The 27,149-nt window shown below is 38.3% G+C and overlaps 1 protein-coding gene across 4 annotated transcripts in view; it reads left to right on the top strand.

Moving 5' to 3' along the window:
* The window catches only part of Tbc1d19 (TBC1 domain family member 19), a 125,320-nt gene that overhangs the window by 53,371 nt on the left and 44,800 nt on the right, over nt 1–27,149 (top strand). For all 4 annotated transcript variants that reach the window (XM_048363834.1, XM_048363835.1, XM_048363833.1 and 1 more), the window contains 7 exons: nt 166–240; nt 2,033–2,095; nt 7,447–7,531; nt 9,556–9,600; nt 19,995–20,027; nt 22,284–22,393; nt 24,369–24,460. In XM_048363834.1, the coding sequence (XP_048219791.1) occupies nt 166–240; nt 2,033–2,095; nt 7,447–7,531; nt 9,556–9,600; nt 19,995–20,027; nt 22,284–22,393; nt 24,369–24,460 (503 nt within the window). The remainder of the gene's footprint in view (nt 1–165; nt 241–2,032; nt 2,096–7,446; nt 7,532–9,555; nt 9,601–19,994; nt 20,028–22,283; nt 22,394–24,368; nt 24,461–27,149) is intronic.

Below are 27,149 nucleotides of genomic sequence, written 5' to 3'. Positions count from 1 at the left end.
TATTGAAAATTTGTTATTCAAGCATGAGTTGCACTAGTGAGTAGAAAACTTCTCACTCTCTTGGTAATAATACCATTAATAATTTGTATTTATTCAAGTTTAAGGTTGCCCTTATAAATGTAACTGACCTTTAATTTTTTTTATTCATTTGACTTTTAAATTTAGGATATTTTGTATTATGAGCAGCTTAAGACCAATGTGATACAACATGACCTTCTGGTGGACAGTCTAATTTATAAAGTAAGTGGAACTAGGTGTTTTCTAATATCATTTAAAATGGACAGCTCTTGAGGGTAAATACTGTGCTGTTTTCTTTGGGTTTTTATTTTTGTTACTTCTTCCCAACCAATGAATCAGAATTTATTGAATTTATTATATAGTGGATCTAAAAGTGTGGTATTCTTTAGATCTGCAATTTTTTTCATGCAGGCAAAGTTGAAGATCCATAAAAATGAACAGATGAAGACTATTGTGGATAAAGGAATTTGGGTTAATTTTTGAAATAGTGTTTTCAACAGCTACTCAGCTTCTGATGCTATCCTAACCATTTACCCATACTTTCTTTTTCTTTTCTTTTTTTGTTTTTTGGTCAGTTGTGGGACTTGAACTCTGGGCCTGGGTGCTGTCCCTGAACTCTTTTGTTCAAGACCGGCACTCTACCACTTTCAGCCACATCTCTACTTATGATTTTTGAATAGTTAATTGGAGATAAGAGTTTCACAGACTGTTCTGCCCAGGCCAGCTTCTAACTGCACTTCTTAGATCTCAGCCTACTGAGTAGCTAGGATGACAGGCTTGAGCCACCAGTGCTTGGCTGGCTACCCACATTTTCTGAAGTAGGTAATAATATATTCATATTTTGGCTTATGGAGGTTTCAGTCCATGATTTGTTGCTTTTTGACTTGTAGCCAGGCAAACAACCCTTCAAGGCAAGAGTGGTGGAGCAAGTCTTTTTACCTAGAAAGCAAAGAGAGAGAGAAGTAACCAGGTTCCCAGCATTCCCTTCCAGGGCTCATCAACAATAACTTGGCTTCCTCTCACTCAGCTTCGCCTTCTAAAGGCTATCGTAACTCCCACAGAACTGCAAGTTGGGCCTTGAGGGGTCACTTGTCCAAACCATATCAGAGACCGAGACTTAGAATTCCTAACAAAGTTACACAGCTGTGTGTAGTGGAACTGGATCTCAACTCCTAGTTACATGTCTTGGAGTGTGCATATTCTTTACACTGAGGCATGTCAGTAATAGGCAGATGTGTTGTTTAGTATTGGAGATGAGTACCTATGTAGTGATAATATTGCATTATAAGAAACAACAATTAATTTCTGTTCAAAATGTTATTATTTTATTGTTCATTCACTGACCATGCATAAGATGCTTATTAGGTTTTAGGCACTGTGCTAGTGCTCACTGTATTGATAAAAGAAGACAATTGGGCTCAAATTGCCATGGTCTTGTAGGGAATAGAAGAAAGTTTTAAGGTAGTTCTGATTAGAAAGTTGGGATAGAATTATATATGATGAAACTAAAACCCTATCCAGGAAAAGTCAGTGAACAATCCTTTACAAGGTCATTAGGGCTGCAAGGCTGTCCTGCTAAGTGATGACTTACAAGGGGGTAATCACGAAAGCAAGGGAGATACACATAGTATTTTGAAGGGAGAGCAAGAATGTGCATTTAAACAGTGAGCTTAGAGCAGATTTGAGGGCCAGCTTGCTGTGATTGCTGCTGGATGTTCTGATGGTACCCATTTTTCTTTTCTACCTTTAGGACATGTAAATATTAGATTTAAAAGAGATGAAATAAGTAATGAGTTACTAATGAAACCTTTAAAAAGGAAAAGGAACTGGAAATCAAATAATGTGTCACCTATATTGATCAACCAGCAGTGGTAAAATCTAATTGAGAAGTTTTCATAGTCATGCAGAGTAGTAAGTTTATTGCAGTATTGTTTCTATTTTTTGTTATGTATTCTTTAGACCTGCAGGGATACTCATTTAGATTTCTTTCAGTACTCTTTGTTTTTAATTATAGGATGTGAAGTTGACCGCAAGTAATGATGATTATTATTTTGTATTTGAAGATTATTTATATCAGGTAAGCTTGGAAATTAACATATATAATATTTTTGTTTCAAGATTTCTAAATGATACTTTTGTAACCTTTAAGTAACGTCTCATGAAATGCAGGCCATATTTCTCAGATTAAGTGTGGTAGGCTGGGCACAGGTTACATTGTGTTCTTACCAAAGGGTAAGGTGGAATCATTGGGTTGTTCTTGTAGTTGTTTATGCTCTAAGCAAGAGGTGTTGGCAGGTAAATACTCTCCATTTGATGTTAGCACAGATTTTGAAGTTGTATCTCCAATTCACATGAAAGTCATCCCAAGACTTAGAGAAAGCACTTTACATAAATTTTATTTAGAATACTGAATAAAAAATTAAATGTTTTAAAATCGATTTGCAGCATCTGATTACCATTTTATCATTGTATACACTATTATAGACTTTCAGATCTTCCCCTAGATCTTTTCATATCTAAAAATAATAACAGTTATAAAAAGTTGAAAACCAGTAATTAACGTAGGACTGCCCAGGTAATTTTTTTTTTAAATTACACAAACAATAATTTGATTTTGAATAAATGTCAGTACAAATTTCATGACAAGGCATCTAACTTCAGTTCAACCGTTTCTGTGTGATCAAATGTAAATCAGCAGTAGCTGTTGCAAGGAAATGAATATTTAGTAATGGTGTTGCTATCAGGTATGACTTAAACAAGAAGATAAAGTAAAATAGGACTCTCTAACAAAGAGTCAGTTGAGGTATGTCTCAAGTGGTAAAACACCAGCCTTGAGCAAAGAAGCTAAGGTATAGTGCCTCTGCCCTGAGTATTTGCCAAAGAGGGAAAAAAGATTTCATTCATTATACATTGTAAGAGCTGAAGTATTAAGATTTTATAAAATTTGTTTGTAAAGTTACAATTTTAAGTATAGAAGTCATTATCACAGACCTATGATGTCTAGTGTACAATAAACATTTTATTTTATTAAAAAGTAAAAATTTTAAATGCCATTCTTTAAAGCTAGTTATTAGCTTAAAGATGAAACAGATGCTTGGAAAATATATTTGGTTATCTAACTAATTCATATCTCTGTATCTAGTTCTTAGTACTAAGTAAAATTTTGAATATATGAAGTTATTTACATGATAACACTTGTTTCCCAATACTTAATTATATTTTATTTATACAGTAACACTAGTTTACCAGAAACCTGTATGCTTCAGAAATATTGAGTGGAAATGATCGCTTCTGGAATGGGGGCATGAGGACCCCTTAAAAACTATTAACTATTAATTACTAAACTACTAAAAACTATTTTTAAAAGAACAATACTTAGTAATACCTAGTAAACTAGGTGCCAGTGACACATACCTGTAATCCTAGCTACTCATGAGGCGGAGATAAGGAGGATCTCAGTTCAAAGCCATCCTGGGGAAAAAAGTTTGTGTGATTCCATCCCAAGCAATAAAAACTGTTATGGCAGTGCAGTTGTCATCTCAGCTGTGCACAGAGTATAAATAGGAGGGACATGGTCCATGCTGGCAAGAGCAAAAATTGAGACCTTATTCTAAAACCAAAGAATGCCAAAAGAGCTAGAGAGAGTACCTGCCTAGCAAGCATAAGGTCCTGAATTCACTTTAGGACTCTAAATGAAAACAACCAACAACAACATTTAAAGGGAACCCTACTATACTGTTGGTAGGAGTGTAAATTTGTTCAACCACTCTGGAAAGCAGTGTGGCGATTCCTCAAAAGGCTAAACAGAGCTCCCCTGTGACCCAGCAGCCCCTCTTTTGGGCATCTACCCAAAAGATTACAAGCAAGACCACACCAAAGCCACCAGCACAACTATGGTCATCACAGCACAAATTGTCATCGCTAAAATATGGAACCAACCCAGATGCCCCTCAGTAGACGAGTGGATCAGGAAAATGTGGTACATATACACAATGGAATTCTATGCCTCCATCAGAAAGAATGGCATTGCCCTATTCGTAAGGAAATGGAAGGACTTGGAAAAAAATCATACTAAATGAAGTGAGCTAGACCCAAAGAAACATGGACTCTATGGTCTCCCTCATTGGGAATAATTAGTACACATCTAGGATAATCCTAGCAGAAGATCACAATAGCTCAATAGCTATGTCCATGTGAACACATAAGATGATGCTAAGTGAAATGAATTCCAAGTTATGGAAACAAGTGGCTTATTGTTGTTATTTTCAACATACCATGTGAAATTATGCCCTTTTCCTTTTGTCTTTCTTTCCCGTGGTTTTACCCCTGATATCACTGTAGCTGATTTTGGTATCCTGGATATTGTATACATGTGTATTAGAACTAGGGAAGGGAAAGGAAATACCAAAATCTAGAGACAAAGGATAAAAGGACAAACCAATGCAATAGCAATACTTACAAAACTATATGGTGTAAATCAACTGTACAACTCATGGGGGGGAGGGAGTTGAGGAGGAGGGAAAAGTGGGGGAAAATGAGGGAGGAGATAACAGTTGGATAAGAAATCCATGCACTGCCTTATGTATGAAACTATAACCCCTCTGTACATCACTTTGACAACAAAGAAGTGAAAAAATACAATTTTATTCCTATTATTAAAGTGCTGTACAGAGGGGTTATCATTTCATAAGTCAGGTAATGAGTACGTTTTTCTTTTGGACAATGTTTTTCTCATTTCTACCTCCCCTCCCTGCCCGCATCTTCCACCTAGTATATGCTGAATACCATGATTGCATTTGTTCATCCTTCCTCCCTCCCCTTCTCCATCCCCTATTTCCCTCCTAAAAATAAATCCCCAATAGCAGAAAAGAATCTCAGTAGCTTAAACTCGAGTTAGACTAGGAGCTGGCAGCACTTGTGTGTGCCCCAGGGTGACGTGCCGGCACATTCAGTCTGACACACCACCTCTGGCATTATCACCTTACACTCACCAAAATGCTCCTTAGAGCACACTCCGATAGCTTGCCTTCTCTCAGGCAACAGGGCTTCTAGGGGGATATATTTAAGCACAGAGCTTCTTCTAAAATTACTGTGCACCCCTACCAGCCTACTAAATGAAGGGCAAGTTAACACAAATATTTCTTTAAAAATTATTTTTTCTCTAAAGCAATATAAAAAGGTATTTGTAAGTATATATGACATTATTGTATTTCAGTTGCATTATTTATTTTTAATTTTCACTAACTTATTGTTACTGCCATAATAATTTACTATAAATTTAGTGACTTAAATATATACTATGATAGTTTTCTGAAATCAGAAGTCTGACGTGGTTTCATGCAGCTACATTTTGGAGGCTCTGAAGAATTCCTTTGTCTTTGTCTTTCCTAGCTCGTAGAATGCGCCTGCATTCCTTGATTCATGGCCCCTTTATTCTCACATTCATCATGTAGCAGCTTAAATCTCTCTCACCTTGATCTTTCTGCCTCTTTTTCATTGACGAAGATCTTTGTGATTTTACTGGGCCTAGATTATCCTAGATGTTCTCCCTATTTGCCACCATCATCAATTACATCTAACAGAAAGAAAATGTGTTTTCTCAGCATAATAGTATTTATGTGAAACCAGCATTCACCATCCTACTTATTATTGCTATTATATATATATATATACATATATGTACATATGTGTATATATGCATATATATAATACTCAGGTAAATGCCTATTTACTAAAGATAATATCTAAATTGTTTACCCTTTGAGATATGAGCAATAATCATTTATAATATGCAATGGATATGTAATGCAAATGAAATCAGACAATTTATGAGCTTGAACACACTTTTTCTTCATAATCCATATATTCATATATTCCCTGGAAGATTCTATATACATATAATAGAAAGATTCATGAATATATTCATCCATAGCTGGAACAAAAAAGGGCTAGTTTGATATTGTGAAAAAACCATAAAATTATGTATTTATAGTCTAAGCTATTCAGTGAATTATGGTATAAATATACAATAAAATATGATATTGCAGTAAAAATAATGACCAGCTCGATGCTGGGCATCGAGCTGACATGTGAGCTGACAGTGCTTGTTGAGGTCACCAGTATCTGAATCCAGTGATCAGTTCTCAGTCCTCTCAACAGCATTTGACCTGTTTGTATGCTTCCTGCCCTATCAAGACACCACTCTATTTTTAGTTTTCCTCTTACTTGACTCTCGGCAGAGACAAATCTAGCGTTTGGGGACAGAAAGCATTCACAGTTTTGAGTCCCTCTTGAAGAAAGAAAGTAATATTACTAGTACATAAATCAGGTAAGAATGCATATATTTGTCCAAGCAGTTCACCAGAAATGCCTTCTAAGCTCATTCCTTACCTAGAGCTAGAGCACTCAACATCTCCCAGTGGCCTCCAGCATACACTGGGTTCACTGCTAGTGAAGGACCCTGAAGCATCACCGTAAACAACCTCTGTCCCATAGGCTGATTCCTTTTCTTCCCTGTGATATTAGGGAACCCCAAGTCTCAACTTTTCAGTAAAATCATTTTATTCCTCTGCTCAGAATCCCATAGCGGCTCCTCATTTCATTCAGAATCAAGACCCAGACAGTGGTTGCAGTGCTCTGCATGGTTTGTCCTCTTTATCCCTCTAACATCTCTCATCCACTTCCTCTGCTCTGTCACACTAACATCCAGGCTGCTTCCCTACAACATCAGGCCAATTCCTATCTTATTAGCATCTTCCCCCAGGTGTCCATATGCTCCATTTCTCAACTCCTTTTAAGTCTTTGATCAGATGGCACTTGCCCAAGGAAGCCTACCCTGACTACCCTCCTTGAAACAGAAACTACTCCTCAGATGGAGTTGCCATATTCTACCTGGAGATCAGAATAGCCAGCTTCTACGCTTTACTGAGAAAGTACTTGCTCCACTGCCTCCACCATCCCTGCTAAACACCAAGAGTTAGTTGCCTTAATTCCTTCCCTAAACTGCTCAGCCTCCTGTCACACTCCACTATCAAGTCTAATTCCAGTTCCCTGTACTCCCCCACATTTTTCTATGCCACTGTCAGCCCTATACATTACAGTCAGCCCTATACATTCTTCAGCTTAGATTTTTCCTAGGCATTTCTCCTTTCCAGATAAAGCACAAGAAAATAAACTCATAGTTAGAAACTTGCATTTTCTGCTTCCACTCAAAGTTTGGGTGGCAAACTGAGAAACCCTTCCGAAAACTGGCCCTCAGCACTTGGCATTGTACTGTTAACACTAAATGTAAGTTACCACTAGAGGGCACCTTTCCTTTTGCCTGGCACAGTATGGATTCCATCTCAGAGCCTCCCAAGGACGACATAGTAATAAATTCTCTGATTTCATAACTGCTTAACCGCTTGTGTTTTCCAATGTTTTGTCCAGGTATTGCTCTGTTTCTCCCGGGATACGTCTGTTCTGAGTCACTTTTCGTACAACAGTGCTTCACCACCGAAATCCTACATAAGAGGTAAGATTTTAGTAATATGAAGGAAATATGCTCTGAAACTGCAGAATCATGCCAAGAATGTCCTATAAACAAATATTGGTACTCCTGAGCTCTAAATTTTAAAATACTTCAGAATTCTCTCAGATAACAGTTGTATCCTCTCAGTCCCTTCACCCTCCCTTCAGTGCTCAGAGCATTGCCAGGTGGTTACCAAAGCAGTATTTCAGGGGATGTTTTCTCTTCCGTGTTTGCCGTTTACTCTGTTGGTGTTTTTGTTCTTTGGGTTGGTTTTTCATTTCTTTTAGGACTGTGAATTTGTTATACAGATTTGCTTTTCAATTTTTCTTAGCTTTTTATAACCTTGTCCTCAAAATGTGCTGCCACACTCACAATTTTGATATAATTTGTGCACATTACCCCCTCTAATTTCTATTCTAGTGCTTTCTCCGCTTTATCACTAACAACCTTAATGTATCACTGTTTCAGTATCCAACCATCCAACTAAGTAACTGCAGCTGGCAGGCAGCTCTACTTTGTTGAATGGTGAACACAAGGACTGGAAACTCACTACCCACATCATCTTGGGTTGAAGTCAGGCTTCCCCAACTTGAGGCTCTCTTAGTTTCATTGCTTTTAAAGTGAGTGTATAGAGGCCTACTGGGAATCTCATTATCTAATAAGCTCAGCTATTGTTTTAAGGCCATCAACTAGTTCACGGTTTACCAGCTATCTAGCCTAGCCCTCTTTGATTATCACACTATGTGCCATATGTTGTCCTTGCATATGGAAAGTTTTCCATTCCTCCATGCTCCAATTATAGGTCCTTGAAGAACTATTCCACAGCTCACCATGTATATCAGCTTGTCATCAAGGTCTGTCCACTGAATCTCTAAGCATTTAAAGTCTTTTTTTTAAAAATAGTAAATATATTCTGTTTTCCTGGGTTAGTCTGGAATCAAAAGCACATGACTGAGGGATTGTATCTTATATTAATTTTGTTTGCCTCTTAAATACCTGGTATAATAATCAGTTTATTTTTTGTTATTTCATTGTCACCCACCACAAAGATCAATCTGTTGTGTCTCTACTATAACCTAACCTGCTCTTACTTCTTATTCTTCATTTTTTCTCTACCCATAATAAGAAGAAAAAGAATTTAATTAAAATTTTTACTTTAAAGTGAAGTGCAGGGGAAATGTCATTTCAGTAGACTAAAGGTGTTTTCGAAAAAAAAAAACTGTCCAGATAAAAGCTACCTAGGATAAGAGGTGTGCACTAGGGAAGTCACTCAGAGGTACAGTGACTAACTAATGTGCATAAGACCTGGATTCAGTTAGGCCACTCATGCTTGCAACCCTGACTACTTAGGAAGCTGATACCTGAAGAATCCAGGTTCAAAACCAGCCCTGAGCAGAGAGTCTGTGAGACTCCAGCTGTAAAACAACCAGCAAATAGCCGGGCTGGAGATGCTGCTCACATGGTATAGGGTACAAGTCATATGAACAAGCCACACAGGGGTGAGGTCCTGAGTTCAAACTCAACCAAAAGGAGAAATAAAAGCTACTTTAAAAAACTTTGTCAAACATTTGATCACAGTGAGCATGCTGTATAGAATAATTCCAATATCAAATATTTGCCCTATTCTCTGGTCCTATGAACCATTTTGGGAGTCAGAAAATATGACCACCGTATAGTTAAAAGACATTTAAATTTTAACTTCTCCGCACATCCCTAAAAGTACCAACTAATATGGTATTGCCAAGCTTAAGACTTGGATTAATGAATAAGATTATTTGCAAAGGAATTTTATGTTTATAAATAGATTCCTCTTAAATTCTTTAGCAGCTTGAAAGCATTTGTTTGTATTTTGATTTTAACTCATCTCAAGTTTGCTAATGTTGGCAGATTAGGGGCTGGCAAATTTTCAGATTAATTCCATATCGTGAAATAAAATAAACTAGACTTTAAAATTAAACTAATTATTACTATATTTGCAGAACATTAAATTTTTATTTTACTTATATTGAAACTCTTTTCTTTTACAGGAAAACTAGGATTGGAGGAATATGCTGTCTTTTATCCACCAAATGGTAAGAGTGATGCAATTGCTTCCTCTAGTGGGAAATGAGAAAATTACAACTTTCATATTAAGAATGTGTCTTTTTTATTCTCTTTAAATGAAAAATAATTTTATCATCTAAAACAAGCCTTCGATAGACTGTATATTTTGAAGACTTTCTACATTTGTGCTAGGTTTGTGCCCAGCTATGCAGATACTTTGTGGTTTTCCTTGGGACCCATAGTAAATGTGTGGGAGCAAGCTGAGTGAGCTTAAGCCCAGGGCACTGAGTCTTCCTGTGAAGAACATTAACTGGTTCACCTAGGGCCTTTCTCTTGACATTGTCAGAAGATCAACATGGAGCAAATTACCTTGGCCAGCATGGTATTTAGGAAACACAAAAATGAAGAAAGATCATTGAAGTCATCTATTTGGGTTATATCAAGTGATCAAATATGATCTCATTGTTAGTATTGAGTTAGAGATGCTTAGATAGTTTTTAAGATATACTTCTTGGGAGGCAATATATAGCAGTCTTAATTTTGATCATGTGAAGTTGCATCCTGAAGTTCTTTTAACTCCAGCAGAGTTTAGAACATGGGCTTTGTAATCCAGGTAGTCTCAGCTTCAGATCCCAGTTCGACCAACTTGCTCTATGACCCTGGGTATGTTACATGACTTCTGTGAACTTCAGATTCATCAGCTATAGCATGTGGATAATAGATTAAATGAGATGCCGTATGTAAACAGTTCGCACATTGCCTGCCATGTAGTGAGGGCAGCGAGAAGGGAGCTATGGCAAGTGTGCTGATTTGCCACCTAACAAGCTTCTCTTACCTGGCTTTCATAGCACCTTTCCCTTCCTTCCTTGTACTCCTGACCTCCTTCAGACGCCTCACTCTTGCTCTGCTGCTCTGCTCTTTTCCCATATGGCTTAGAAGCTCCTGTCTTCTTTCATGGGTCTGTCCATGTTCATTACTCAAAATTTTCTAGCTCCAGTTCTCATCTCTCCTGTGATTGCCTCAAGCTTAATAGGCCTCAAGTTAATATTTTATCTTCCTCTGTTCCCCCAAAGGAAGAAGAAATGTTAAAGTATAAGACCCACCATTCTTTCCTTTTTTAGTTAATTACATTATTTTCTATTCACTAACTCAGGGCCACAAAACAGTGAGGCCTCCTAGATTACTCTCAGTTTTGTCCCCTCATTAAATAAATCACCAGAACCTTCTGTTTCCTCTTCCAGATACATCTGGGAGCTCCTCTTTCTTGCCATCACTGCTGCCTTGTCCCCTTTCGGTCCCTGCCATCTCTAGCTTGCTCATCGCAGCCATCATCTAGGTGGTCTCGTCTTTCTTGCTCATCAGTCTGAGTTAAATATCTCAAGCGAAAATCAGAAGACTTATTTTTCTAGAAGGATTCCTAATGACTCTGGGATGCTTAACATCCAAGTTTCTCAGTATATACATATGTATGCATGCCTATGCACACACATACGTTCATTTGAACATAAATATGCACTTATATACATTCATACATAAGGGTCTCTCCAGTCTGATTCTTAATAGTTTGTTTCATAGCTTCATTTTCACCATTTTATTTCACATCAATACCAAACTATTTTTTATTACTACTTTTATGCACAGCCACATACTCTCACAAAAAGTATGGAAGCACTGTCCTGTTTTCTATGTCATCACTTCTTCTGTCCCCAAGTTTACAGCCAGCCACTGTCAAGGCTCATTGCAGACATGACCTTTGTCATGAAGCTTCTCAGAATACCCCAGTTAGGTTACAGCCTGCTTCTCGGCTCTCACACTGCTTCTTGGCTCTCGCAGTGCTGGTGAGATCTTGGGCATCTCTTACTATGTTATCTTAACATTGTTTATACTTTATTACTCCCTCAATATTGTCATCTTCAGAAAGTCCAAGACTGTATTTTTATTTCATTTGTTTCATTTTTACCTCTAGTATCTAGCATATATTAGTGTTATAATGAGTATTTATTCAAATTATGTTAGATGCTTGTTACCTTTAAACTTAATGTGTGTATTATATGGATATGTTACATACATATGTATATATATGTGTTCAAAAGCAAGAGTGAGAACTGAATTTTAGAGACCCTTACACAAGAATATACTAAAACTAAAATAGTATATAAAATCACTCCAGTAAATTAGATTGGAATTATTTTATATAAAAGCCAGTAGCCCTGTACCCTGTAAAAACCAGGAAGGTGCTTACAGTGAACAGAGATTTTCTTACGAGCAACCCATGTCCCCACCTACGATTACCTGCCCTGGGATGGAAGAGCCAGCCATAGTGGCATCCTGCATCATTCTCACTCAACTGAGGACGCATCAGTAGATTCATTAAGTAGCTGGTATGCCAAGTTTCTGAGCTAAGGGCGACATCTCCAAGAATTCTGTGAGCTTCCCACATTTGTTGTTGCTGTTGTTGTCATTCAGTATTATAAATTACCTTCCTTTCTTCATCTGATGAATATTTACCCTACCCTCTTCTTGCTCACTGTGGCTGAGTGAATTACGGGAAAGGGCAGCCGCAACTTCTTACTGCGAAGGAGCTGATAGTAAGGGAGATACTCAGGAGAGGGGCACAGAAGAGATGCAAGAGAGAGGGAGAAGAAAACCGTGTCAGAGTAATGTGAAGTGAACGATAGACTTAACAGAAATTGTAGGGCCTTGGGGAAGGCATGGCTGTTTTAGGTAAGAGTCGGGGAAGGCGCCTCTGAGGAAGCAAAGTAGAATAGAGACAGAAGGTGCAGAGTAAGCCATGCAGAGACCCGGAGAAGAGCAATCCCGAGGCAGTGCATGGCGTGCGTGAAGGTTTGAAGGCCAAAGGTAGGAAGAAGCCTGCTGGCTGAAGAGTGACTGGCAGGCATACAAGACAGGCCACGTCAGTAACTCCTGTCTAGTAGGTCTCATGTCTGGCCTTCCTCAAACACAGTTTGTTTCCAGTTTTATTTTTATTTTTCTTGTGAATGGCCTATACTTTATATCTTTGCATGTCTAACAATTTTAATTTAGACAGGTAATAGAAATGGTTAGAAAAAAACAATTTACCCATTGTCTTCTCTCTACTTGTACTGATCTTTTGGTTCTATGTAAAATAAGAATAAGCAAAGGAAATAAAGGAGTGAAATAAATTATGCTGTAGAATCCAAAATGGGGAGGGAGGAAGTTGATGTAAATCAGATGTGAGTGTTATAGAGAGTGAAAATATTACACAGAAGATACTTGGTAAGTGTTGAAGCATGTTCACATGGGACATTTCGTGATCCTACTTACTCTTTCTGCCTTACCTAGTTCAAGATTTAGTTTTGTTGACAGTTTTATCTTTTGGAGCTTTGGCAAAGGCATGTTAAATCATCTCTCTGTACAGTTATTCGTATTATACAGAATAGGCAATTAGTTCTAGTGCCTAAGAGAAGGCAGAGATCTTAAAACAATTGCTCAAAGCCGACTTGTGCAACTTGGAGGTCAGATGCAAGATGTGTCCAATGCCCTAATGCCTCTTGGAAGCACATACTCGGGTGGTGGCCAGGTGACTGAAATGCGACCCTAGAAAGGCTGAAGTGATGAGAGGCAAAGGAAAAGATTTGGAAAAAAAAACTGGCCAAGGGCTGGGGATATAGCCTAGTGGCAAGAGTGCCTGCCTCGGATACACGAGGCCCTAGGTTCGATTCCCCAGCACCACATATACAGAAAACGGCCAGAAGCGGCGCTGTGGCTCAAGTGGCAGAGTGCTAGCCTTGAGCAGGAAGAAGCCAGGGACAGTGCTCAGGCCCTGAGTCCAAGGCCCAGGACTGGCCAAAAAAAAAAAAAAAAAAAAAAAAAAAAAAAAAAAAAAAAAAAAAAAAAACTGGCCAAGAACATGACCGCCTCCCAGATCAAACAAATGTTCTAGGAAGTATGCGTGCCGAGTGTTAATAGATTCTTCACTGCTTCTTAGGTCACCTGCTTTTATTTGCAAGAATTTTATTTCATGCCTCTTCAACAAAGCAGACTATACAACCCCTTTTAGAGCTATAAGCCCTGGATAATCTTGGTTAAGCTGAAGTGTACCCTTATGTAATTCAGGCAAAAAAAAAAAAAAAAGAGAGAGAGAGAAAAAAGTAGGAAATGAGAGACATTTTCTTAGGTTTAAGCTCATATTTAATGTGTATACTCTCTTGTGAGAGCATAAAATACTGTGTGCTAGCATCTGTGGTGGACTAAACATTACACTGGCACACTTGAACTGTGTTCATTCCATATGCTTAGTGCAGCCCAGTGAACTTGGTTTTGTTATCTACCACTTCAGAAATTAAAAAAAAAAAAAGACCTAGAAAGGGCTGGTAACTTGCCCAAAGTCACACAGAATATGAACTCATATTCTGAATGGAGAGCCTCCTATTCTGTATCTTAGCTACTTATCCATACATGCATTTTATGCTTATGGAGAGCCTCCTATTCTGTATCTTACCTACTTATCCATACATGCATTTTATGCTTTAGTATTTTATTTATGTCTTTATTACAACTATAAATGCTCAGATTTCCATTTTAGCAACGTGCTGAACATGTAGATGGATATTGAAAATAATATGCACTGTGGAATATGATCCTTGATGATAACTAGTGCTCATTGTAGCAGCTACTGATTTCAGAACTTGGGGGAAGTGTAGTGAAAACATGGTTAACCATGAGTAGTCATAATATGTACGTCCCTTTGTGTGTTTACGGTTCACTAACTCATTCATTGTGAGCATCTTTATTAGAGGCCTTGCTTTGATTTTTTAATATTGTAGAAGATGGAAAAAGAAATAATGTCTTCCTTTGTGGCATAAACCTTTTCATTGAAATATTTCTTTAAAGGTGTGTCCCAGGTAATGGATTGCCAGGCTTGAGTGAAAAAATATATAAAGGACAGCACTCACAGGCCCTGAGTTCAAGCCTCAGCACCAGAACAAAAACAAAACAGAAGGTGTTGGCTGGAATGCTGTGGTGAGGGGAAAGCAGTGTATCTCAGGTTGCGAGATGTCATCGTGCATGCTTAAGGCCAGATTCAGGGTTTGGAATTATACTCTGTAGACACCAGACAATATTACAACACTGATGTGGATTCCATAAACACAAAGAAAATGTATTTATTTTAATGTCTCCAGAGGTTACAGATTAGGCTTTAAAATATTGCTTAATTGGACAAGCAAGAGCTCTGTACATATTTGTTTAATGGGTGAATAATCAGTGGGAAACCATGGTATTTTTCATGATCTCATCAGTATTTTCAGAAGATAATGAACCATTCCAGAGGTTGGTTGAGGAGCTAAAGGTTTTCAGGAAAATGTGATGATTACAAGAGTCATGCAGAACCATAGACAGAATTCATCAGACTTGATTACAGGCTCTAGAGGAAGAAAAGGGAATAAAGGTTAAGAATGGTGGAGGCGGATTCTTTGGGTTTCATATACTCATTCTGCAAGCATTTGATAAGTGTCTGTCCTGTTCTGTGCTTGTCTCTGGGAATAGAGGTAAATAAGAAATAGTCTCTATACTTAAAAAAGTTGTTGGTAGGAAGAAAAGTAAAATCTGATTATAAGAGAGAGCAAGATAGGGGAGGAAAATAACAGGTTGAGTATCGATTTTGTATCAAATGTTGTACTATGTTACATGCATTATCTTATTCAAGGCTCATTTTCCCCTTGGTATTGTCACTGCTTTCTAGGTGAGGCAGAGCCTAAGTACAAATAGAGGCCCACCTATAGTAAGCTTGAATATTAGAAGTGTTATGTCAGATTAATAAACCATTTTCTTGTGTTGATAAAGATGCCTTCATAACAGTTTGGAAGACAGATTCAAATGCAGAATTCTCTGCGGCTCACCACCCCTTCTCCCCTTAGATAGATTTGATGGTTCCACAAAGCCACTGTCTGGCCAGCCTGTTTCCTGGAGTATATACTCACAGGAAGGGGGTACCGTCAGAGAGAACATGGAAGTAGGGGAAGTAGATGTAGGAATAAGAGGTGTGAAGTCTAGGGAAAGACACGGGTACAGGTCCATCCAGAGCAGGGCCCTCAGCCCAAGCCAACTTCTCTCAGTGTCAGAAGAAACAGGTTGAGTGGCTTACCTGTATGTCTATTGGCAGAAAGTACTGTAGTCAGCATCGCATGACTGAAGGCATGGAGCAGAGCCTCCACCAGTTGGGGCAAGTGAGCTCGCCCAGGAGGACTCACTCAGTCATTAATGCTTAGGGATTAAGGTTAGGCATGAGGAGACTGTCAGGATGATCTTTCTAGACGCCATATTGTTTAAAACATTGAAAGGATGAATGAAATACCAGGCTTGAGGTAGAGGAATGCATTGCCTATAGCCGGGTCCTATCCTCAGAGGCTGACGAAGTAGCCAAAGTTTGGGAGGATTACAATTGTGATTGTAGGACAGGGAAGAGGAATGAAGCTTCCAGAATTAATTGAAGAGTTACCATACCCTACAAGGACCAAAAAGGAGCATATGACATTTAGATATCAGATGTAAGGGAGAATTGGACAGCAAAAGTGGCTCACTGAATGATAGGGTGAGGTAGAGAGCCATTTATAGAAATGGTGTCTAAGCTGAACACCGGTGGTGGCTCAAACCTGTGAATGTAACTATTCACAAAGCTGAGATACAGATTGCAGCTTATGGCCAGACCAGGCAGAAAAGTCCTCAACATTCAATATCCAATAGTAACCAGAAAAAAGGTCAGGCTGGAGGCATGGCTCAAGTGGTAGAGCACCTGCCAAGCAAGTAAGTTGAGCAAAGAAAGAGGCCGAGTTCCAACCTGGACCTGGAAAAAACAAAAGAGACACACATTGCCCAAAGGGAGATTCCAAGTACTGGATTATAGATCATCAAGAATACTGGTAGAGGGAAAATGAGAAAACTATGACAGAATATTAAGAGGAAGCTATGTTTCGAGAGTGGGCAGATGAGAGAACTATTCAGACACAACAAAAATAAATGGCAGGTATATAGACAGACAGACAGACAGACAGACAGACAGACAGATAGATAGATAGATAGATAGATAGATAGATAGATAGATAGATAGATAGAACCTAAGCAGCAGAAGTTTCAGAGAGGCAAGGAGCCTGGTCTGCAAGGTAGCCTGTGTACCATGGTAAGGTCAAGTTTGCAAAGGACCTTTCAACTGCTGCAGGCCATTAACTGTGCTGCAGAGGGGATCCCTGAATTTAGCAATTAGAAGTTGGGGGGTGGGGGTGAAAAGCCTTCTACACTACTTAATAGTATAGGAGAAAGTGAAAGGAGAAAATAGAGATTTTCTTTTTTACAGTTAGTCTTGGCTTAAAAGAAGGAGAAAGGTTTTACATTTGAAGAAAAAGCAGGATCTGGAAAAAGGGACTTTTCATGATGGTGTTGGTGGTGGTGATGATGATATGTACGCATATTACAATACCTCTAGTTGACAGCTGGTAGAGACTATAAAGATACGGGGATTTCTGTAAGACCACCCATGTTTTGCCTTCTCGCCTCGATTAGCAGGGGTAAGAAACAGAGCTCAACACTGTCCACCATCTGTCTGCTTGTGACGGCAATGCCCTGACGCCCAGCGCTTCCATGCCATCCTCTAGATGGATGATACACCGCGTTAGTGTCTTTTATCAGGACGATTTCCTTTGTCCTACCCCAGCCTGGGCCCCCTCTTCCTCCTTCCCTCCATTATTTCTCTTCATAGCACTTGCTCACTATCTGACACGATTCACTTATTGTGTTACAGTTGTACTTTCCCTAACAAAAGGTCAGCTCCAGTCCCTAGAATAGTACCCAGCACATAGTAGAGGCTTAATATACACTTGTTGACTGATGCCCACGAAGGCAGAGGGGATAATGGATGGGGCAGAGTTCCAAAGCAGGGACTGGCAACCTTTTTCCATGGCCAGCCAGATGGTAAATACTTGAAGTTTTGCTGGCCACAAATATCCTCTGTCCCATATTATTGTTTGCTTGTTGTTGTTGTTGTTGTTTTAAAATAGTCCTTTAAAGAAGTAAGTCTCAGTTGCTAGGCCCCAGTGGTGAGTGCCCTAGCGTGCTCAGTGCTGTAAAAATTATGGAGGCAGGATTCAGAGTCCAGGTAAAGATGTTAGGTCCCAAGAAGGAAAGGGGTATGTCTCCCTTGGCAAGGGAAAGTGAGGGGGAAAGAATGAAGAATAAAGGGCAGACAAGTCAGATAGCTCCTGTACTGACCTCACTCTCCGAAAGCAAGGGGTAAGGGCTACAGGCAGGTAGATGTTTCACACTCGAGAAGTGGGAGTGGCTCACCAAGGAGAGCTGAACAAGAAAACCAATTCAGCCAGAGCCGGATGGAATCAGTGTGTGCACCAGGCTGGAAGGCTAGGAGGACCCGGGGTGCAGGGCCTGGGAATCCACATATCAGAGCTGAAGAGCGAGGCTGCAGGGTGAAGCCCGCTGGCTCACAGTAAAAATTGCTTTCTCCTCATATTGGATTCTGCTTTTTGTTTTATTTTTTTAATAAAATAACTTCTAGAAACAACGAAGAAATAAATAGTTTATGAAAGTTAATACGAACACTTTGCATTTATTACAGGCCCAAGCTATTTATTCTTGACTCATCTAGAGCCATTATCTCATTTAATTCTTTTAAGTAGGGTCTAGCATTATCTTTGACTTACAGATAAGAAAAATGAGGCTTAGAGCTGTTAAGAAACTTACCCAAAGGCACTTAAAGTTTCTAAGTGACAGCAGCAGATTAGCCAACCAAGTCTGGCCGACACCCAGTCGCGCTTTTCATTTATTGCAATAGGGTACTGATTCATTAGCTGATACTAACAAGGAAAGAGGTTTCCAGTGCCAATTACTGCTCTCACCCTGCCTTGTCCTGCATTTTTAGATTCCTTTAGATGAGGACATAGATAGTGTCCATATCAAATTTTACAATAATGTGGAACCAGGAAGAATAGGGAACAGAGATAACAGAATGAGCACCCAGAATTATCTCCAACTTGAGTGGTTCACAAATGTAACAGAGATAAGGATGCAATCCTTTACTGCAGTCCAAAAACAACTGCTGAGATGCGCCATCTTAGCTGTACATCCATGGGAAGGGAAGATGCCAGGATTGCAGCTTGTCCAGAGGAATATAAAATGGAGAGGTTATTTAGGACCACTTCATTTGAAAAGCAACTTAAGAAACTCAATCAGAGAAAAAAATATCCCTGATGGTCATGGGGCAAAGGAGACAGAAAACATTTGTGAGAGTTTTCATCTACTGTAGTAAAAATTAGGAATACTGCATAGACATGGAGAGACCCAGAATAAGAAATAACCACTCCCAATGGAAATTGTTCAGAATGTACTGGTTGCACTGGAAACTACTGTGCCCCCGTTGCTGGGCGTATTGTAAACTGAGACCCAACTATTGCTTCATAAAGCGGTCTAGATAACCTGCCAACAAGAAGTTTGTGCCTCAAAACAAAACATTCCTATTTTTCAAGGAAGTAAACTTTTCAGATTCTGTACTGATTCCATATTGATTCAGTGCTCTATTAGATATGCAGTAAAAATTGTGTTCACAGAATAATTTGTGTTTGGGAACAAGGCTCTGTACAAATTCTGACTTTTCACTTCAAATATAAAAATACGATTAGCTTGCTGAGATTAAGCTTTGGATATTTCTTTAACAACAGTGTGGCTGGGAATATGGCCTAGTGGCAAGAGTGCTTGCCTCTTACACATGAAGCCCTAGGTTCGATTCCTCAGCACCACATAAACAGAAAAAGCCAGAAGTTGTGCTGTGGCTCAAGAGGTAGAGTGCTAGCCTTGAGCAAAAAGAAGCCAGGGACAGTGCAAAGGCCCTGAGTCCAATCCCCAGGACTGGCCAAAAAAAAAAAAAAAAAAGCTACTGTCTTTAATAACAATGTATATGCATATAGAATCCTTGTGAGATACTGAATTTGTATTATATTCCCAGCAATATTTCTTCTAAACTGCTCCTATGTTATAATTTTTAGTAATGTTGCTGAGTATGTGTTTTCTTTAAGGTGATGGTAATAAGAGGTGCCTGGAAAAACTCACTAATCTCTTCACAGGTTGGATTCTAATAAACAAGATAAAGTTTCAGAAATAACACAATCTATTGACTTTGAAGCCATTGCAATGAGTTCTCAAACTCGGTTCTGTCATCTGCTTTGTTTTAATTTATCCTGCTTTTGTAAGCATATATATGTATGTATATACATATATATGAATAAAATATTTTATTAGCTATTATCACAAAGTCTTTATGACATGAACAAAATTCGACCAAAAGTGGGAGATACTTTTATTCTCAGATTTTGTCCTTAAATTTGCCCTAACAAATGCATATATCCTACCTATTGAAAAGAAGTATTCTTTTATCTTTTAGGTGTAATCCCTTTTCATGGATTTTCCATGTATGGTAAGTTAGGCTTGAACATATTCATTGTTCTTATACTTTGGAAATTTAAACATAAAAATAATACTGCATATCACACCATCTACACACTTAGCATTTTAAAGCACTGAGTTTATATTAATATGTCCTTTTTTTTAATTGAAAATAAAGGGTCATGAGAATTGTGTAAGTGAAGTGATCTTGGCAACTTAGAGATAGAACATGCTATGGAAGTTGTAAATTTTGCCATCTTGTATCTAGTGGAATTACAACACATTAATATTTAGCTCCAAGAGGTGTAAAGTCCAGTTACTTGAATTTCTGAGCAATTCTCAAGTGAGTCTTTTTAAAATATATATATATATATATATATATATATATTTCAGAAAGAATCTGAAGGGAGGGGCCTCACTGAGTTTAAGCTCATGATTTCTCCAGACTACTGGTACATACAGCAACCATTATATTGGAACGCTTAGCACTGCGGGCATGGGGGTGCAGGCCTGGAGCTGAGGGTGCCTGTGGAGGCTTGCATGGCATCCAGTGAGGAACACAGGAAGCTTAACAAAGGTTAACACGGAGAGGGATTCCCTACACTGTAATGTCACGTAAGACTTCAGTTTTCATGTGCTCCATCTAAACTTAGTGTTGTCTCCTTTATTTCTACTCATTCACTTCAGAACACACAGGAATACCTTAGTATTTTGTAACAAGAATCAGCAGTAAATTAATATTTGCCTTTGTAAGCTCATCTCTGTGTTCAGCATCAGAGAGTCATGATGAATGACCTAATATACAACTTTAAAACTAGCGTGCAGTGAAAAGAATGCAAGGCACTTAGGGACTTTACCTGATGCTATCTTGATGGTGTCCATCGCAGACTTGAATTACAGCATACTCTATTCTTTTGAATCATCAAAATTTCATAGCATAACATACAATATGACAATGACCTCTAGCATAAGCAAAACCTAAAGAGGTTAAGAATATAAACTGTGGGCTGGGAATATGGCCTAGTGGCAAGAGTGCTTGCCTCCTATACATGAAGCCCTGGGTTCGATTCCCCAGCACCACATATATAGAAAATGGCCAGAAGTGGCGCTATGGCTCAAGTGACAGAGTGCTAGCCTTGAGCAAAAAGAAGCCAGGGACAGTACTCAGGCCCTGAGTCCAAGCCCCAGTACTGGCAAAAAAATAAAATAAAATAAAATAAAAAAGAATATAAACTGTTACCCCTAATAATAAAAATATTAACTATTGCTGGGTACAGTGGCTCATGCCTGTAACTCTAGCTAATGAGAAGTAGAGATTGGATGATCACAGTTTGAGGCCAGCCCTGGCATAAAAGTTTGTGAGAATCCATTTCAACCAATGGCTGGGCACGGTAGTGCATGTCTGTCATCACCTGGTGACATGGGAAAGTACAAGTAAGAGGATCATAGTCCAGACCCGGCGAACATAAAGTAAGGTCCTGCCTAGAAAATAACCAATGTTCAATGGGCTGGAGGCATGGCAAGGCCGTGAAATTAATCCCCAGTACCAAAAATAAAATTAAAAGTCCTTTTATCCTTTTAGTAATTCTAGTTGTGGGATTTTTTTCAATTTACTTCAGTTTAAAAAATTTTTCAAATTGAGTTAATTGAAGGCCTTGATTCTAAAAGGTAGTTATAAAGTATCTCATATTTAATTTACCTGACCTTTAGGAGTTAGAAATTTTTGAGGAGTGGCTGGAATTCTTTGGGAGACAAAGTAAAACAGATTTATCCTTATCTGGAAGGCTGAAATAGGAGAACCCCAAGTTAAACGCCAGCCTAGGCTATATACTGAGATTCCATCTCAAAATGAAAATTGTTAAAAATAATAAAGCAAAATGAACTGCCTAATTGTTAACTTTCTTAATAGTTTTTTTTCTTTTTTTTTTTGAAAACAGATTTGACTGTATGTAGCTCTTTAAAATTACTTGGAAGTTTTAGTATCCCTACATAACTCCTTTACATTTCTTAGTCTACTGTTAATTGGAAATATATTATTTGTAGCTTATACCCCCTCCTTTTTATTTTATTATTTTTACAATTTTTAACTACTGAAATTTCCTGCATGCCTATATATGTATTTGTATATACATATATACCTATATATCCTTTTCAAAATTAGAAAAGGATGTATGATTTGAAACTTGATTGAATACAGTTACTATATGATGTCTGGGTCCACGTTTCTTGAACTCCCTGTGGACGCGCAGTGCCTCTTCGGGGTTCTCACGAGCTATTTTTCTTGCAGTTGCTCCACTCTGCTTTCTGTACCATGAACCTTACAAACTGTATCAGATATTCCGAGAGATGTATGTGCGCTTCTTCTTCAGACTCCATTCCATCTCTTCTCATCCTTCTGTAAGTTCATAAAAAGTGATGGCAACTCAAACTCAAGTCTGCTCTTCTGTTAAGAAAAAGTCCTCAAATTAAGAAGCAGTAAATTGTTATCTGTGATGGCAAGCTACATGTCCCTGAGAGCAAATGAAATTGCTTGGGTTAATAAGAGAGGAAAATGTCTTTTATCAACTGAACTTAATCTTTCTATATTAAGAAAAACTGTAGAGTGCCTCCATTATTTTCCTTAGCGAAGATGCTACCCTGGGGTTTGGAGGCATGGCTCAGTTGGTAAAGCACCAACCAGTGAGTGAAAGTGTCAGGTACCAAGTTCAAGTTTTAAAAGATGCCTTCCTTGTCCTGTCTATGAAATGAGGTTGACATAGTGCCATAAGGAAGTCTGTACAGCGCCAGGTACTTCTCAGCCCATACTCAGCAAAGAAATGGCTGCTTTTGTTGTTATTGCTGCTTTCATAATGAAAATTGATATTTATTTGTCAGTTCCCTATTGGACCAGTTGTCAGCTGTTGAACTAGTATTAGCCTCATTATGAGAGAGTCAGGGAAAAGCATATTTATTGACCATGGAATGTTTTTGTTTTATTTTCTGCTCCCTCTCCCCCTTCGATCTGCTTTGTTCTACTTGTGGGTAGCTGGGCTGCCTCTCCATGAGAAAGATTCCATTGGAATGTATGTTAAGCCTACCAAACTACTCCAAAGAAGAGACCATGTTACTGCTAATCAAATAGCTGGTTTTTTGTCTCCTAAGTTTAAGACTATGTATTCCTCCCCAGCCAGTATCCTTGTCTCTACTTTTGCCCTCTCTCATTGCTAGCGACATGTTGGGAAACAACAGAATTCCAGGATGGTGCAGATACTCTAAGCACTGGCAATTACCTTGGCCTTCTTTCGAAGTAAATTGATTTAGTTCTCTTACCTTAGTAATTAGAAATAATAATATTATGTCTTCTAACAATTCATGATTTGGATCATATTTTACTTTCCTATTGTGCATCTTGTATGCTTTAGAATTTTAAAACAAAAGGAGAACCTGCTGCACAGTGCACACCCCTCATAGTTTCCTGAGGAGAACGCTAGGTCTTCCTGCCATATCTTAATGCTGGCCAGGAGGTGTCCTTTTCCAGCTAATTGACTGGGCCAGCCCTGCCTCTACCCTTTCTTTAGTTAGCAGAATAGAGACAGGAAGTTGGCTTCTTATCTGGCTTGCAGCCAGAGTGAACTATGTAGAGCCTTGACAGCCTTATTTCTTCAGAAACACACAAAGAGGATTAAAACTTCCTTACTGAGATCACCCCCAGGGAATCCTGACCTACAAGAAAGACTTTATTAGAAGTTGTCAAGTAATAAGATCTGCTTAAGTTGGTTTTTTTTTTACACACAATATTAATTTTAAGAAATAGATCTGCCAGGCAAGCAAAGAAAGATCTGTACTTAAGCAATCAAACATTCTGGTTTGGTAACTTCCTGATGCAAATTCAAGCAGTCAGCAAATAGGACTTTTCCTAGTACAGAGTTAGAAGAATGAGAAGAGCAGGAAGTGTTTTCCCCAAAAAGTGAGTGTGTTGGGCAGAGGACTTAAGGTGACAGAGTAAACAGAGCGCCTGTGGTGCCGGGGAAATACCTGGAAATTGGCATGCATCCAGAAAAGCACTAATTTTGTTAGGACTGAGTAGCAAAGTAGCAGGTTTTCTGTAAAATAATGTTAGCCTCGGACTCTCCAACTATTACCTAGGGATTTACATGGGGAGCTGATTATGGTTAAAAGGAAACTCAGTGTATCCCTAAGTGTGAATATTCATAAACAAAGATAAAATACAGTGTGAATATTCATAAAGCAATATAAAATACAGTAGTAGAGATATTTTCATAAAGGGAATAATTGTATTCATACTCTTTCTCATTCTATTTGAATTAGGTGCTGGCTGGCATAGTTAATATTTAAACATTAAATATTTTGTCTTATCCTTTATTGTATCCAGGGCATTGTATCACTCTGTTTGCTGTTTGAAACCCTTCTTCAAACATATCTCCCCCAACTCTTTTATCATCTGCGGGAAATTGGGGCTCAACCGTGAGTATTTTTCTCTCTCTGCAGCAAGTTGGTTACCATGGTGAAATTTAAATACAGAAAGCTCTTATTTCATGATGGCAAATTGCATATGGAGATGTAGTAATTCTTCAGGGAAATTAACCTAGCAATTTTCCCAATAAAACAGTAATTATCAAATAGTAAAATTATAACTATCCTGTGCAGAAATTGCCTGGAAGAGAGCTGGGAATGTAACTCAGTGGCAAAGTGCTTGCCTAGCATGTGTGAGGTACTGGGTTCATGCAGTCCAGAGCAGCAGGGGGAGAAAAATCCTTGGAAGAATTACCAGTGTCCTAATCAAAGTCTATGTCCTAGGATTTTTGTGTCTGGGACAAAAATCACCAAATTGAACTAATTACTGTTCATCATGAGAGTATTATCCAAGATGAAGACAAATATTTGTTTGATGCAAATTCAACCTGAGAAACTCAGTGTAGGTTAATATGAAAGGACAACCTGTGGACACTATATAGGGTTGCTGTCTCCTGTTAAAGGAAAGACCAGTGGTGGTCCTGTGATTTCTCCTCCCAGAAGCTTGAATTTCATTCCTGATGTCCGTATGTGACTATGTTTAGTAGTTCTAGATTTCAGTAGTATTGGTTTCTCTCTGTGTGTCTCTCTGTTTCTGTTTCTGTCTCTGTCTCTGTCTCTCTCTCTCTCTCTCTCTCTCTCTCTCTCTCTCTCTCTCTCTCTCTCTCTCTCTCTCTCTCTCTCTCTCTCTCTCTGCCAGTCCTGGGGCTTGAACTCAGGGCCTAAGCACTGTCCCTGAGCCTCTTTGTGCTTGGAACTTAGATCCTCAGATCTCAGCTCCTGAGTAGCTAGGATTACAGGTGTGAGCCACCAACCAGCACCTGGCTGGTTCTCTTTAGAGAGTAAAGCAATAGAAACTTCCCAGTGGTTATTAATATTCTGATCCTTTCTTCTCTGAACAACCATGTTTCACTGTTAAGGAGAATATATATGAAATTTGTTTCTGGGTTCCACTGTTCACTCTGGCTTTAACTTCCTCTTTGCTAAATAAACTCTTAAAAAAATAAAAAAGAAAGAAATTACGTTAACCTTTTGAGGCCACAGAAGGAAAGAGTCAATGAAAAACAATGCTTATCTTCTCCAAACTCAACTCATAGCAGATGAGACAGCTAGCTAGTCATAAATTCAACCCAGGTTCAAATTCTATTTTTAAGAATCTGTGCAATCCTGGTAAAGTAATTTGTGGTATAATTTCAATCCATCCCACTCTCCCCTCCCTCCTTCCTCCCTTCCTTCTTTCCTCCCTTCCTTCCTTTGTTTCTGACATACTGGGATTTGACTAAGTACTGTACCATCTAGGCAAATGTTTCACCACTTGAGCCATGCCTCCGGACCTTTTAACTTTCCATATAGTTTCAAAAAGAGTCTCTTGCTCCTGGTAGCTAGGATTCTGTGCTTGGCATTCTTTATTTTTAAATCATGATCATTTGATTTTTTTTAATCTTAAAATCAGGAGAATTGCTGCCTCATGGAATTATTTCAAGATGAAAGGATTATAAGAAAACAGCTAGAAAATAAAGATGGGCATGTGTATACACATGCATGCACACTGTACCTCTTCTGTGTAAAACACCAGTGAGTTCCAGAAAGATTATAAACGCTATTTATAAAACTATAATTCATATCATCTATTAATTCTCTTTCCTTTGTAGCCATTAAAAGTGTTCTGTTCCTGATAGGAGGAATGTGGCAGAAATATTTTACATGAAGCCCAAGTCTTTATTTCTTCAACTTAATAGTAATCTGGCCTCATTTTCTACTATTATAACTGAACTAGATAATAACTAGTTTTTTTCTTACCAGGTTGAATATATTTAGCTCATTGTTAGAAATAAGGTTCTACTAGTGTTTTCTAATGTACTGTTAAGGTACAAATTTATTTAAGTGACCTATGATTAGAACAATTTTATTTCAGAGACTTAAAATTCTTCCAGGTGCCTGTGGCTCATGCCTGTAATCCTACCTATGCAGGAGGCTGAGATCCAAGGGTCTTAGTTCAAAGCTAGTACAGGCAGAAAAATCCATGAGATTATCTCCAATTAACTACTCCCAAAACCTGGCACAAAGTGGTAGAGCGCTAGCTTTGAGTAAATAAGCTCAGGGACAGCACTTAAGCCTCAGGACCAGCACCAAACACCAAGAATAAGAAAAAAAAAAAAAGACTTAAAATTCATACACAGCAGAAAGTTTTTATAAAAGATCCAGTTATCATAGTGTACATATTTGTAAATTATTATACAGTGTGTGCATATATGTAAATTATCATATACTATGTGCATATATGTAACTACCACAAAGAAACCCTCTCATATTACAAATGTATATTAAATCCAAATTTAAGTAAATCTTGATTATCAAGGTAGAAATAATTTTTTGTTGTTAATTATGTCTTTATTTTTGAAGAGTTTCCAACCTAAGGGGGGGGGTGGTCCAGGATACAAAATCATTCCTCTTAATAGTTTAAGATCACTGATTGTTCTTTTACAGCTTAGAAGAAGGGACTTGAATTTTAAATGACCAACAGACCCCTAAAGCCCTTTAAGTAGCGATGTTAAGAATGGAATGGATTCTGTTGTTTTCTGATATTGCTTTTTTGTAAGAAAAAAATCCATTGGTAAAATTAATCTTTCCCTTTGTCTAC

The sequence above is a fragment of the Perognathus longimembris genome, chromosome 16 (genome assembly GCF_023159225.1).
Source record: "Perognathus longimembris pacificus isolate PPM17 chromosome 16, ASM2315922v1, whole genome shotgun sequence".
Taxonomy (NCBI): domain Eukaryota; kingdom Metazoa; phylum Chordata; class Mammalia; order Rodentia; family Heteromyidae; genus Perognathus; species Perognathus longimembris.
This window is presented reverse-complemented; position numbering and strand designations above follow the sequence as displayed.